The sequence below is a fragment of the Anas acuta genome, chromosome 4 (assembly GCF_963932015.1).
Source record: "Anas acuta chromosome 4, bAnaAcu1.1, whole genome shotgun sequence".
NCBI lineage: Eukaryota > Metazoa > Chordata > Aves > Anseriformes > Anatidae > Anas > Anas acuta.
The window spans coordinates 63,359,519-63,374,775 of NC_088982.1; the positions used below are offsets into that span (position 1 = coordinate 63,359,519).

General features: G+C 44.6%; 1 protein-coding gene across 6 annotated transcripts in view; it reads right to left on the reverse strand.

The window, feature by feature from the left end:
- Positions 1-15,257, reverse strand: part of ADGRL3 (adhesion G protein-coupled receptor L3) — a 512,834-nt gene that overhangs the window by 55,079 nt on the left and 442,498 nt on the right. For all 6 annotated transcript variants that reach the window (XM_068681641.1, XM_068681639.1, XM_068681640.1 and 3 more), the window contains 4 exons: positions 13,517-13,725; positions 12,648-12,824; positions 1,576-1,785; positions 252-472 (listed from right to left, as the gene is read on the reverse strand). In XM_068681641.1, coding sequence (XP_068537742.1) covers positions 252-472; positions 1,576-1,785; positions 12,648-12,824; positions 13,517-13,725 — 817 coding nt within the window. The remainder of the gene's footprint in view (positions 1-251; positions 473-1,575; positions 1,786-12,647; positions 12,825-13,516; positions 13,726-15,257) is intronic.

Genomic DNA, 15,257 nt, shown 5'->3' on the forward strand with positions numbered 1-15,257 from the left:
TGATATTATGAAATGATGTGGCGAAATTTTCCCCATCAGACTTTCCCAGAAAATACCTTTGCAAATCTCTTCATGGTGGGGAACAGTCCATGATCATGGACTACACTGGGAGGCACAGAGCTATGTCTCCCAGCTGAGTGCTGCCTGCACAAGCAGCTTTCACCTGCTGGGTCTCCAGCCTTTTGGCTTCCCTTTGCCCTCCCCTCTCCCATCCTCCGGCCCAGAGCCAAGCAATGCCAAGCCCCACTCACACTTTGTCCGTGCCATAGCTCCGGTAGTCCACCGCTGCTGACACAGCCACGATCAGTGCAGGCATGCCGTAGCCGACCAAATAGAAGTACTTCCTCCGGGAGTGTTCACTCTCAAAAACCTCCACCAGCATGATGTAGAGCTGCACCCCCTCCAGGAACATCCAGGTGAAAGCCGCCAGGAAGAAGAAGTGCAGGAGGGCAGCAAAGACAGCACAGGCAATCTGCAGACGAGTTTAAAAGAGCAAGAGAAGGTGTTTGTGCTATGCTAACTTAATGCAACAGTCAAGATTACATGCAGACAGGCTGGGAAGTTTAATAAGAATGAGGGAGTTCATCTCCAAAGTAAGAACTTTTTTTTTTTCACTTGGGAAATGTATAAGAACTATTTCCAGAGTGACACATCTGTGCATACAAACCATATTCAAATACACAAAAGGAGGTATGTACGTAATCTGGCATATAAACATATAAAGATGTGTGTAGTATAAGCACATTTTTATAAGCTGTTGATTAAACACATACACACACATTATGTACAAACAAAGTGCATACAGCCTCTGAAATGAGCGCAGACCTTTTCCATCATTCCTGCGATCTCTGAGTCAGACCCTCAGCTCCCAGTGTGTCTCCAGGGAGTGTGCGTGTGTGTATACATATATTTACCTTTCAGACTGGTGTGTGTGTTGACAGACAGAGTCATGAATGCATGCATACATGTGCAGAAGCGTGCAGACTAGATCATAACTGCCCCAACACACTGGGGTTTTGTCTGTAAATTCACAAAGGCTGTGTTTCTGCTTCCCAAATTCTCCCTATCGACTATTTTTGCTTGGGAGACTTTCCGAATGTCAACATGCCTTGTGAATATCCTTGGGTGCTGAGGACATAGTCGGATGTGCACCGGGGATTTCCCAAAAATCAGTTATAGTGAGAGGAAGGGAGTTACGCAAAGGGATTTGAAAAGCTGGAAAGACTGTGAAAAATCCATTCCAGTTCTACGAAGAAGGCCTTTTCTTTTCAAAAACTGAACAGCAACATGCTTTCTAGAATTAAACAGATGCAGAAAAGCATCATTTAGGGAATAACTTTTCCCACTCAACCAGGAAGAAATCTCAAGACAGATAATACTAGCAAGCGCCTTGGTCTTCTTTAGGTAATTAAGATCTGATTTCCAATTAACAACCTCACCCTGCAAGGACTCATGCATGAGATTAAGGCAGCACTGGAATATATCCCACTCCATGACAAAACATCCTATATGCAGAGGTGAGAGTGCACTTTCTCTCCCTCCTGCAGTGGGAGAACAAAGCACTTGGCCTCTTACCGGCTGGTCAGTCCGGTTGATGCCAATGAGGAAGAGGAGTTCTGCTACAAAGAGGCTGATGCACAAGTTCTTGTGAATCGTGTTGCGGTCACTCTGCAGCCCGCGGAAGAAGCAGAAGGTGAAGATGCAGATCAGGAGGCAGACGAGTGACAGCAGGATGCCAACCCACGTGATAAAGTCCAGGAGCAGGTCATGTACTGCATCGCTGTGCTGGAGATAAAACAAACAACAGCAAAAAAAGATCAGTCACATGCTGTATGATTTCTAATTCATCCCAGGCAAAGAGTGAGGTTGTCTGAGACACTTCCCAAATATTTTTATCCAGTCACCAAGCTGTGGCACAAGGGACTAGTTTTGGCTAGGATAGAGTTAATTGCCTTCCTAGCAGCTGGTATGGTGTTGTGTTTTGGATTTAGGACGAGCTCCATTTTTCATAAAAACATGGCAAACAAGAGGACACAGTGTCTAAAGAACCATCACACACTTTGATTAGGTGTAAAAATGTTTCATATGAACGACATTGTGGAGATGAAAACCATGAGTCAGTTACAGCCATTTACCAACAGTGAAAAAAGACTCTCTTTAAACATCCACAGAGGTGTACGAGCTTGAAGGGTTTGGACAGAAAAAGATCGCTTAAATGTCTTGTCTTTCTTTTCACTTGGGAAAGAGAAGGGAATTTTGAAACCCTGTATTTTAAAACTCCTGGGAAGTCCGACTGAACCCTGGAACACTACCCAGAAGAAAAGACATCACTTTTCACATTAATTTTGTCTTAAATTGAAACAGAACGGCAATGTGAAGATGGTTTGGAAAGTTCCCTCTGCTGAACCTGCAACACGGATTTACCCCAAACCATGCAAACATGTCCATGCAGTGGACAAGTTGGGCAACCCAGCAGCAAAGTTTTGCAAAGAGCAGCATAGGTGTGCTCGGGTTCTGCTGATAAACCCCTGGATTCCCTGCTGATCATCTCTGCCGATAAATCTCTGGATTGCTCCTGGGCTTGTGCTGCATTTACTTCCCCCAAAAAGGAGGGGGTGCTGAGACCCTAACACCGAGGGTATTCCACCACCTTACTAAGGCTGTAAAAGTCACCAGTGACTCCACAGGTTTCCACCAGATGCGGTGAAATTAGAGATATCGTTACTTAGTAAAATGTAAATAAGAAATGAGAAATATATGGTGAGTTCCAAGGAGGCTGCTCGGGGCTAAGTGGTTAGAGTCAATGAGCTGAGGGAAAGATTGCCTGGAAATCTCCAGGGCCTTTTCAACAAGACCTGAGAGCCTTGAAACCCAGCTTTGTGGTCCACCAGCTTGTGTTGTAAATGCTTTTCACATTCTCCCCACTTCTGGCATTTTGATGACTTCGGCATTATATAGGCTGGCAAATACAATAGTGTCACACTTCAAAAAGCCAGGACAAACTGGAAACATTTTCCTCCCTGTAGGATAAAAGCCTATGACAGATGGAGGGAAAAGGTGATTAATTTATCCATTTTCTTTGCCTGCCTGCCAATGATAAAGCCACATCAAATGTCAGGCCTTTCCTGATATACACTCTGCTATGTCAGCACCCGTGAGCAGCAACTCAAACCTTTCAGCTCTTTGGCTTTATCAGCGTGAGTGATAGGCATCAGATGATAATGAAAGGAGGGGAGCGACTTTCCCCTCCGTCTCTTCCATGATGGAAGTTTTCTTTCCAGGAAGACTCCCTGCAGGGGGTGGAAGATGAGGGCTCCTTTCCCCAAACACTCCTGCAGTTCTTTCTGAGCATTTCTGATCTCTAACGAGTACAACAGAGAGGCAAGAAATTCTCACGTGCTTCTTGCAGACCATGATAGCAATGCCAATTACATCCAGCTACTTCAACAGCACCCAGACAAAGAGATGAAGTGCACATCATTTTCCTGGTGGCTGTGCATTGCTTCATCTCGGTGCTGTTCCAGCTCATCCAGCCCTCTTAACTCAGAGCAAAAAAATGTGAATGCAAACATCGTGTCTTGCAAATCACTCTTTCTTTCATCAGAGGCTGCCGGGGAATAGGAAGATAACATCTCCCTGAGCAATCGTGCCAGCTCACCTGGTTAGATGGACCTGCTAGGCAGAAGTGACAGAAGGCTCTGGGACTGGTAGGTGGGTGGCTGTAAGGAAAAGGCAACCACGTGGATCTGGAAGACTGAGTGACACAAGGCCAACGGCACAGCCTCGCATATTCCAAGACAAAACTAGCCTGGCACGAGGAGCACTCTCAGAGCATCTTCCTCTGCACGAAGCAAACCTCACAAGGTCTCAGCTCCTGCTCTTCTATCAAGAAATCACTGCTCTACTGACACGAAAACACAACGCAGGATTACGGGTGGATTTGCTTCTGGAAAGGAATCCTGCTACTCATACAGACCATGAACCCCAGAGAGGGGCTGCTTGCCCACGACGCTCACCCTACTTAGCAAGGAAGGCCAACTTCATTCCCGTGTTATTGCTATCACTCCTACCGCTCTTCTTTTTAATATTAATCGCTACGTTAATACTGTTTCTATGTACATCACACCCATCCCTGGAGTCCTGCGAAACGACCATGAAAACAACTTCTCCATAATTACAACCTCCTCCCCAACCTCAACAAACTCGCAGAAGAACAAACAAGGAGGAATAATAACAATAAACTGGGAACAAGAGCAATTTAAAAACTCCTCAGGGCAAAAAATAAAAATAAAAATAAAAATAAAAAAAGATTTTGCAGCTATTCTTGTAAAGTCCAAGAGAAGAAGTGGGACAGATTTCAAAGGCTAGGTGTGCTCCACCTCATTTGGGATGACCAATTTTGGGTGCCACGGCAGAATCCCCAGGGCAGTGAGGACTGGAGAAGCACTGGTTTTGTACCTGCATCATGTCTGAGCCCATTACCCTGACCACAGAGACGACCCAACAACAAATTCTTCTCTTTCCCCTGCTCCTGCCCAGCACGGCTCAAGCATTCCCTGACCAAGGACAGAATAGCTTTGATCCAGGCACTAATGACATCCTTCCAGAACTCTGCAAGCCCTAAGGTCCCTAAAGCACGTGAAATGCACCTGGAACCATCAGTGTGCTGGTAACAGTCAACTTGTGCTTCTCAATAACCTCCTGAGGACCTCAGCAACCAGAAGAGCCCATGGGAGATGACAGATGTCAGGACGAGGGATAATTTTCTGATAATATCAATCAAACATCAACTTGCCTGAACACATCACGACTTTCAAGACTGGTGCTACATGACCCAGCGTGCAAGCCACTGAGTTTTGGTACTGCTAAAATGATGCTAACTTTAAAGATAAGTTGACACACGGATTATTTTCAGCCTAGGAGCAGCTTCCTAAGTAAACTGTGCAAAACCTCCCAGGTGGATTTATTCCTTTGAATTCCGTAACTGCAGGGCAGGCTTAAAAGCCAGCAGCAAAGTTTGCACGAGCATTGTAAAAACAGAAATAAAATAATCCACTTCAGTCAGAGGGTTTCTCAATTAATTAAGTTTTACATCTGCAATTTGGGCATGAGCCTGACCCAAAATCTCAGCGTAGGAAGAGCTCCCTGGCTTTGGAAGAAAGCCCTGCTTTTGCTCCAGAGGAGCTGGAGGAAGGGAGCTCTGATGGGAAGCTTTGCAGGAGGAGTTGCAGGAGCGCTGTGGTAGCCACCACAACAGGGTGAGCAGGCAGCCGAGATATTATCCGGGCTGTGAAATCAATGAGCAGCTCTGGCAGTGCCTGCACACCAGCGCTGAGCTAATAAAAACAAATCCCAGGGAACGTCAGCTTATGACAGAACGGCTCTCCCCGAGATGAACAGCCATTTCCTCCCTTATTAAAAACATCAGTAGAAGAAAACAGCAGCCAAACTGAGCTGCCAGCAGCAAAGGACACATTCCTTTGCCTAATCTGTCCCTTCAGGAAAGGAAAGAGTAATATGTTTGGGGGTGGAGGAATAAGCAAGCGGTAAATAAAAACACAGTGTCACTGACTTGCTCAGATACGACTCCTTGGTGCCCAGCAGGAGCTGGCAGAGCAGGGCTGGGCAGAGGCCCAAGTGGGACAGATCTGAACTCCTGCACGTTGCTAACGCTGCTCCTCAGATTTGTAGCTCTCCAGAGCCGCGTGGGCTCCCTCTGCCCTTTTTCCCCATCGCTGGTGTCAAGAGAGGATTACTGCTACAGCCTCGCTGTAATGCTTCGTGGCTAAGCACAAAGGACTTACTTTACAAGCAAATGGTTTTGTAGATGTGCCAGAAGTGTCAGCTGGGCTACACAGACCGGGAGGAAACCCCAAGGGTTCCTGTGGCACGTCTGTGCTGCCTGATGGCACCACTTGCCATGGGTATGCAGGCACGAGAGGTTTCAAGGGGGGCTTTCCTCTCTCCATGGCTATGCAGGACACGAGCTGGAGGGATCCCACTGCTCCAGCACCCTTCCTGCCCCTCCTTTCTGTCCCTCTGCTCCACAGGGACACAGCACCCCCTCCGTACTCTGCAAAGGCAGCACGTCTCTGTCCTGCTGTCACAGGCACTGCCAGGACCTAACCCAGGAACAGAAGAACTTCATGGCCACCTGAAGCCCCTGTGCAATGTCACTGACTCCTGACTGCGGTCATTTGAAGTAAGGCTTGAAATACAGACAGCTAAATGGGTGCAGCCCTCACCTCACCATGCATTACAGACCATGCTGAGGATGTAGGGTGTGGAAAGAGCTGGGTGTTTCCGTCTCATTTGCTGGCACTGCTGCACCTTCCCTGTGGCAAGGAGGCTCCGTTGTGTGATGCAGCGAAGCATGGGCTGTGTGAAGCGGCTCGGGCCGGTGATCACAACGTCCTGGCCCTCTCCCATGCTGGCTGGAGTTAGCAAAGCAGCACAGCTTTGCTTACTCATAAGGCAGCTCTAGCCCAAGAAATGAGCTACGGCAGCGGTGCCAAGCTCACACTGCAGATGTCTAGCCAGCCAAGCTGCTGGCTCGTTAGCTTCAGTTCCCAGCAAAATCTGGTCACAGCACTGGCAGCTTCTGCTGTCGCACACCGATGGCCTTACCCAGCCCGGCTCCAGGAGACAGCTGGGACGTGGCTGTGCCACACCATGACCTTCCCTTCAGTCCTCAGGCACTCAGCTACACTTCCTAAGCTAACGAACAGCACAAGCCGTGTGTCCTCTCATCCACCACCTCATCCTGCTTATTCTTGTAAGAGCCAAAGCATAATCTTTCCCTGTCTTTATTCACCTCATTCACCTCTTTCAAAAATGTGACTCGAACTGGTTTCCAAAGAGCAATCCAAGTGGTTAAGACACAGCGAGCCTGAAAAATTCAGCCTAAGTATGATCAATGCACAACAATCTCCCTAACTTAAGGACTTTATTTAGGGGATGGTAGGATGAATTGGACTGGAGGGATAAAGATCAAAGAGATGCACATTTAGCCTGTCTTTCATAGCCTAAAATCTGACCAAGGGGGAGCTTGCCCTGAACCTTACACTTAGTGAGAAAGGAAGGTGGTGGCAATAAATTGGGCAAGGCTTAGTGCTTGTGAACAGGAGCTATTTCAATGGTGAATTTTACAACAGAGGGGTGATACAGCCCCCACTCTGCGACACAGTTCCTTACCGAGGGTCTAGGCACAGCTCACAAGTCAGAGAGCCAAGAAGGATGATCCTAAGTAAATAAATACTCACTGGACTGGTGGGAAAGGAAGCCACAGCTGATAAGCTTCTGTGTGCTCAAATTTCTAGCACCTGGAAGTGCAGAGCTCAGAAACTGCAAGTTCAGTATGCAGCAGATTCCACGGTTCAGCCGAAATCTTTTTGAAGCCAGACTCTACATTTTTTTTTCAGGCTGGACACCCCAAAGTTACCTGAGCAGACCTGTGTCAGTACCTCAGGGAATGCCCAGATAGATGCTGACCAGCAAAAAAGTCCAACTGGCAGAACTAGGACTAGCAAGACAGAGCTGCAGCTCAGTTCAAGAAGAGTGTGTTAAACTGAGGGTGGGGAACTCAAGGAACTCCCTGCAGTGATTTACTCGCCTACCTAGACAAAAAGCTCAAGGGTTGCCACCGGTTACCACTCTGAATCGACCCCGTAGGCATAGATTACTTGACCTGATAGGTTCACCACAGATAATTTCTGTGATTCATGACAGGGCAGTCAGAGAGCACGCTAGATATTCTTAACAGCAAGGTTTGGGTAGTTTTCCAAGAGAGGCTAGGCAAATGCTAACATCGTTTTGTAGGTAAAACATTCATAGCAACAGCAGCACGCAATATATAACCGACTGTGCCTTTTACATCTTATTCTTGGAGTTCATCGGTGTCACCGATTTCTATTCCTAACACAAACTCAAATACTGCTGTACCTGGAATTTTAAAATCTCATTCAAGACGAGCAGATTTAATAACTTCTCTGCTTAATTAAAAGAGTTCTTATTTAATAACCTTACAATAAGTTACGTATTGCAACGTGTAATATACCTTTTTTTTGAGAAATAACACTTTTGATGGTACAAAATGATTTGTCTTGCAAAATTCATCATATAACGGTTTCAGTAATTTAATTCTGCAGTTAGTGTTTTTGCAATCCTTCACCCACTTCTGCTTTCATTCACTGCTGTTTAATCCCACAAGTGCTAATATATGGATAAGACAGCACTGCAATAACTTTAGCTTGCTCTTTTTATCTGAAATGGCTGTATTGCTTTAGGCAATGGACCACTGCATTCCATTTAGACTTCATATATTTTTATTCCTTTCTCTCCCCAGCTTGCCTTATGCTTCCATTCCCCAAATAATTAGCATGATGTAATGTGTGTGTGGTATTGAATAACATTTGAAAGCTCCAGATTAATTGCTAGAGTTAAAACACCTTTCTTTTTTTTTTCCCCTTTCCCTTTTTGTTTTATTTATTTTTATTTTTTTTTTAAGAAAAGTAAGCTCTGGCATTCACTACACACTGATAAGCAACATTTATCAACCCTAAGGTACCTTTGTTTATTCCGTTTTGGGTGATTTTTAATTGCATTTTCCCACTAGCTCTGAACTTGTTTTCTGGCTGCATATTTTTCCCATGGTACATTTAAGATGCATCTGCTATAATTATTATGATGCAAAGCGCAAGCTTATATGAAAAACAGCTTGTAAATTCTGAGAAGTAACTCTGCAGCAATTACATAGGAAGAATGGCTTATTTAACTATGGGCTTTCTCCCATGGCATGGGAACCTCTATGTTTTTATAGCATTTAAAAATCGTAATGATCATCTCACTGATACAAACAATTGATAGATATTTCACATAGACCTCACCCATGTTGAATGAATCTCATAATTTAGCAAAATATCCATGAGACTGCAATAATCTTCCTATAAAACGAGCCAAATGCACTTCCCAGCTGATGAAAAGAGGGATTTATTTCCAAGTCTTACATTCTCACAAAGAGGTTCCCATTTTCTCAGGAAAATTGTCCAAAAGGGCAAGGACCACTATGGGCCCATAAGGTCAACCCTTGCTGGGAGGAAGCATGGCAAAGTTGTGCTCACAGGTCACTACATGCATGCTGTTCTCTTCCCATGCTACACAGGACCCTGACCCGTGGTGCATTGCTCTTCCCCACAGCTACACACCCTGACTGTGTGCACAGCAGGCCCTTGGGTTGGGGCACTTTTGCTTACCCTGCTGAAATATATTTGTCCTGGTCCTGGAGAAGAATATCTAAGGTAGGATTTTTCTAGGTGTGCCTGTTTTCCATGGCCACGCTTTCCAAAACAAAGTCACTTCCAGGGGGGCTTCTGGGTGCCTCCAAGTCACTGTGCACGTAAATCAAGTCTGCAGGGAGGCTTTCTGTTGGGGTGCACAAGCAAATCCGAGCCCAACTTATTTTAACAGGCAGAAAGCACCTGCAAAAGTAAAATCTCCTCCCCTTGATGGAAGTCCTATTAGGACTGGAATTGATACCAGCAGCTTGGTCTCTTGATGCATACCAATAAATCCCTGCCACCCATGGTCAGCCAATGTCATTTTCTGCCCCTCTGGACAAAGACATATTGCTGTGTCATGCTGGGAGCCAGATGGCCATCAATCACCTGCTCAACGGTGCTACCTTCCAACTCCGCCTCGCCACATACGCACTGCTAATAATTAAACCCCAGCCCGCAGCTCCCAGAGCAGCCACCGAGGTCTCCTCAGGAGAACACGCTCTTTTGCCATGCTATCAGGGAGGGAGATCATTCATGACCAGAAATGACACTTGTCAGATCGGTACTGCCTTTTGATTAAGGAGCAGGACTCAGATGTCCACTTGCCACGCCGTGTGGTGCTCAGTCCTGGTAGGTAAGGTTTTGAGAATACTCATTACAGCGAAGAAACTACGGTTTCAAAACCCCACCAAACTCAAGTCAGTAAATTACAGACCTCGATTACAGAAGAAAATTGTTTTTGTGGCAAAATTTCCAGAATACTATTAATTGTGTATATGCCAGTCACACTTAGGGACCCTAGTGACTGACCAGAACGCCACTGTGTGAGGTCCTGCACCAGCACGCAGCATCCTTTCCCCAAGGACCAACCTATCTCACAGATGACTAAAAAGTCTCTGAGGCAAGGAATGCCTTTTTGTACAAAACACAAGGCAACAAAAAGACAGTAAAGTATGCATGCAAGATATGAGTGTGAGTCAATGGATGACAACAATCCCCATTTATTTTTAAACCACCACCTGGGGTGGTTTTACTCAGCCGGACAGCTAAGCTCCACCACAACCACTCTCTCACTCCCTCTCCTAAAAGGGAAAGGGAGAGAAAATATGAAGAAAAGGCCTCAAGGACTGAGATAAGGACAGGGAGGTCACTCAACAGTTATAGTCATGGGCAAAACAGAATCAGCACAGGGAGATTAATGTAATTTTTCACCTATTACTAACAAGCTAGAGAAGTGAGGAACTGAAACCAAACTAAAAACACCTTCCCCCCATCCACCTTCATCCACCTCAGAGTCAACTCACTGCAACAGAATAAGAAATGTGATACATGCTACTTCCATTATTTGCCTCAAGTTAGCTGTAAGGCCATCTCCACCAGCAGACCGGAGGAAGATGGTACAATGAGGAAGAGCAAGGTGCTGAGTAGCTGGAGGGAAGAGCTATGGATGTTTGCACGGCAAACACTTGCCCTCACCCTGAGACTGGCATGATCAGTAAGACAGACATGCCAGGAAGCTGTCCAGTTGTATCAGAGTCAAGAAAGTGGGGCAAATTAGGCTGTTAAGTCAACGATATTTTGGCTTCAGCAAAATGACAAAACATGACCTGAAAATCTGGAGAGCACTCACTAACACCCAAAACATCCGTGGGAAGGTAGCACAGGGGTTTGGCCCTCAGGAAGCTTCCAGTTGCAGGTCTTTCCAAACTGTTGGATGCGCATGGGCAAGCAAGGGTCTTGCTTTCTCTTTCTGCAAGATGAGATAGCACCAGCACTACTAGTCTAGTGTGCTTCAGGTGAAATGCCATGCAGACAAGGCCGACCTACTTGAAGTTTGGGAAGGGACCTGTTCAGTGCTAGCCCGTATCTGCACCGTGCAGTACAGCTCACGTTCATTCACACCAGTGGAGTGGAAAGCTATCTGCATTTCCCAGGTGCAACCTTCGGTGACTCAGGTATATCTGTTAAACCCAGGCAGGCGATAACCAGACAAACATACACTGCTTGTGAAAATTCAAGCAGTTGTGGGAAACTGGCAAAAACGGACTCAGACTGCTCAATACCATTATCCTGTAAGCATGTGCTCTGAATAGGGCATTTCTTCAGACAACCCCCAGGATAATGATGCCACAGCCATTTGATGACACATCTCCTGGACTGGTAGTGAATCCTGCAGAATACAATGAATATGTCATTCTGCAGCAGCAGATCCATCCTGTCCTTCTCAGCTGGACCCAGCTGTTGTGGCAAATGAGCCGCCAGGCTCTCATTTCTTTTTTTGCAGAGCTTTGGTCATGCATGACAGTGCTTTAATATATATTTTATTGCAGCTCTTCACATTCCTCTTCAGATTATTAAGTGAAACAAAAATATACAAAGGAATGACACTGGAAGACTATTTAAGAAAAGGTCTTTTAAAATTATAATAGCTTTTGTGGTTATGCAGCCATGGAAGTGGCTCTGAAATATTCTGCCGGCACAGAAGCTCCTACAGGATCTATCTCAAAACAGTGAATTCTGCAGTGGTGCCAGGCACACAAAATGGAAACTCTACAACACAGAAAATCATGAAGACAAAGTCCTTCAGGAATCAGGGCTTTCTCTTCTTTCTACATCAGGTGAGATTGTTTTCAATCTCACTAAATACTGCCAAGACAGCTCAGGTCATGAGGACTGACTCAACCATTATCCTGTTCTTGAAAATAATCCCGGCTGAAAATCCCATATTTTCAGGAGTAACTTCATTAGCCCCAGTGGGGATAGCCATGTGAGAAACCAGCATTACATCACGGACCTAAAGGCAGACAAAGGAACTAACTGCTCATGTAGAAGCCTTGGGTGGATGGACAATCCAGACAGGATGGTATAATAGCTTCCTTTTTGTGTGTAGCTTGTTGCCACATAGTGAGACACAGAGAACGTATCTTTAGCTGGTGGCTGGAAAAAACGTCTCCACACATGCACCTCACAAATAAGTGCAGCATTGTATTTGCCCTGCAAGCAGGGTGCCTGACTCACACCCCAGAAGGCAGGCTCTGTCTGATCCTGTCCCACTACCAGGAGATGTTCTGGACCAGTAAAGCAAAGGATGTGGTACTAATGGCCAATTCTGCTCACTTGTCTTCTGCAGCTCTGAACTTCCCATGCCAGGAGCTCAGTGCAGCCTTCGCATAGGTGTGACTGTTTCCTTTTTCACTATGTTGCAGAAAGAAGGTTTACGTGAGGTATTTCCCACCATTTGTTGGTGTGAGTTGCCATCACACAGCAATTTTCCTGAGCAGCTGCGCTTTGTGGGGGTCACACATAAATTATGTTACATTAGCCACTTTTTCTGACCAGTCCATTGGCAGACTGTGATTTTGCAATGCCTACCTTAACCTCCACATGTGCCATCAGGACTGCGAAGTTGGTTAGGTGATTACACGAGCACGTGGTGTGTGTCTTGTTAGTTGTCAGGAGGCGACATCCCTGGGTGGACCAATACCCTGTCATTGTACGCTTGGTATAGCTCCAGAATGAACAGTTTGGATTGAAATTTTCTTCTGACTGCTGCAAGGAAGCAATGAGTAAATGCAGTAAAATGATAGGGTTTCAGAGATTTCTAAATGCGTTATTTATTTATTTATTTTTTCCCAGAGGCATTTTGTAACTCTTACCCTTTAATTTTAGATAAATAATCAGCAATGACTTAGATGTCAAGTATTACTTGTCGACACCAGAGAAAGTTAGGTTGTTGCTGCTCTGTTTGCTAATGCAAACTTAGTTCTTTGTTCTTGATTAATTTCAGACATAGACTAAATTCAGCTCTAAAAACCAGATTGCTTCATTTGCATTGCAGAGCAGAGAAATTAATTGCTTTAAGCAATCAACTTTTGCAATGACTGTGCTTGGCTAATAGGACTAGCTGTCCTCTTTCACTGTAATTCCACTTTCCTCTAATATCCCCTGCCACCATGATAAAATAACATTATGGCCCATTCTAATATATTGTTAGTTTTTAATTACAGAATGACGTGTGTCAGCAACTGAGCAATGGACATCAGCTCAAAGTAGACTTTCGTTACTTTTATTAATGCAATGTAAAAGAGACGTTCGCCATAAATAACACAAAGTGCAGAGGAAAAAATGTATAATTCTAAATCTAATCAAGGTCTGCTGGGGGCCTCAGATCAGCCAACTTTTGTGGCAATTTGTTTTAGAAATTGAAAAGAAAAAAGAAAAAGCTTTTCAAACTCACTCACCTTGATATGCTTGACAGTAAACACCACAGGATCAGCTAGGTAAACCTTATTGCTGAACTCTTTGTTTATTGCTGCCGTGATGACAGGTGAGTTGACAATGACAGAGTGATTAGTCGACATTGCTTCTGTTCCTAATTTCATGCTGGCATTCTCCGTGGAGAGATAGGTGCCCAGGTTGTTGTACAGCACAAAGGCCACCCTGATTTCACCTAGAAGGGGAGGGAGAAGTTCAATATCCAGGTCATCGCACTAGGTTTTGTTTTAGACAACAAACCTCTTCTCTGAACCAACTTTAAAACTTTTTTTGAGAAAATGTTAAAAGGACCAAGATGTGGCATATGAAAATTCACCTTCTCCTGTCTATTCCAGTGAGTACCATGAGGTGCAAGAGGAGGTCCAAGGACAAGAAGAGCAGAAGCAAAGGTGGGCTTATTTTTGGCATAAGTGGGAGTAATGGGCTCCAGGGAAAAGAGGCCAGGTGGCCCATTTCCCATCTGACATAACACTATTCTCTGGCAATGCTTGAGAAACATATTTCATTCTGGTCTGCCATGGAGATGCCATACAATATAATATATAATATATATATAATATAATTTAGTCTAGTGCAAACTCCTTTAATAAATTAAGACAACCTCAGAAAGCATGGGGTCAAATCTGGGAAAAGAAATCCAAAACCTTCCAACACAATTCCAATCTCACATGAAGGATAAAACAGAAATTGCAGAAATTTGCCAATCTGATAGCTTTTCTCTCCATAAAAATCAAGCCTGCAGAAAAAAAACCCACAACATACTACCAACCGTTTTTTTTTTTTAAGCTGAGACCATCCAGTTTGCCTTCAGTTTTGCACATTTTTTCACAGACTACAAATAAGAACCAAATGTGATTAGTTTGCCTTATAAATATTAGCTGTGGGGAAGCATCTTTTGTTTCACCCCAGCTAATGCAGAAGGTGAAGCACTGATGACCCTGGGCCCTTCCCAACCTAAATCCTATGACAATTTTATTCCCAGGTCTTTGGCAATCTCTGCGTGGGTGTAAAGCTGGTACAAATTGATGTGAGTCTCCTGATTTGACCAGAACTCCACCGATATCATGCTCAGAAATACAGACTCTCCCTTGCTGCCAACAAAATTTCTCTTTCTCTGTTTTTTTTTTTTTTTTTTTAATCTACTCCAAAGTCCACTAGTGGAGTGAAATACACATCCCACTGCAATTTTGCTACTCATCTTGGGTTTTACGCCAACTCTAAATGAAACTTTCCTCTTTAAATCATACATACAAAAGTACCAAATCCCATTAAGGAATTCTATGGCAAAGCTCTCTTTCTGAACCCCCAGACCAAATTCTTCTCTCAAAAATTGTCAGAAATTTTGGCAGTTTTAATGCAACTGGTCTGTCTGTAATAATGTCCTATTGTTCTATGCTTTGCCTACAGTGATCAAAGTCTGTAGTAGAGTGCTTTCCCCCTACACACAGGTTAATGTTGAAAAGACAGCCCCCATAGAACGCACACTCCTTGCAGAGTGGCAAAGCACCCAAACGAAGTACAAGCTTTAAAGAAACTCATAAATAGGAGCATGTCAGGCCCATTAGTAGAAAGCCTGGCACTTTGAAGTTGGTCTAGAGTGGGGCTGGAGAGATCAACAAATGTGTCTGTTCAAATTCCTGATCTGGAAATAAATGACTTGGCAGCTTGAAGACAGTTCACGTACAACATCATCTTTAATTTATGGTA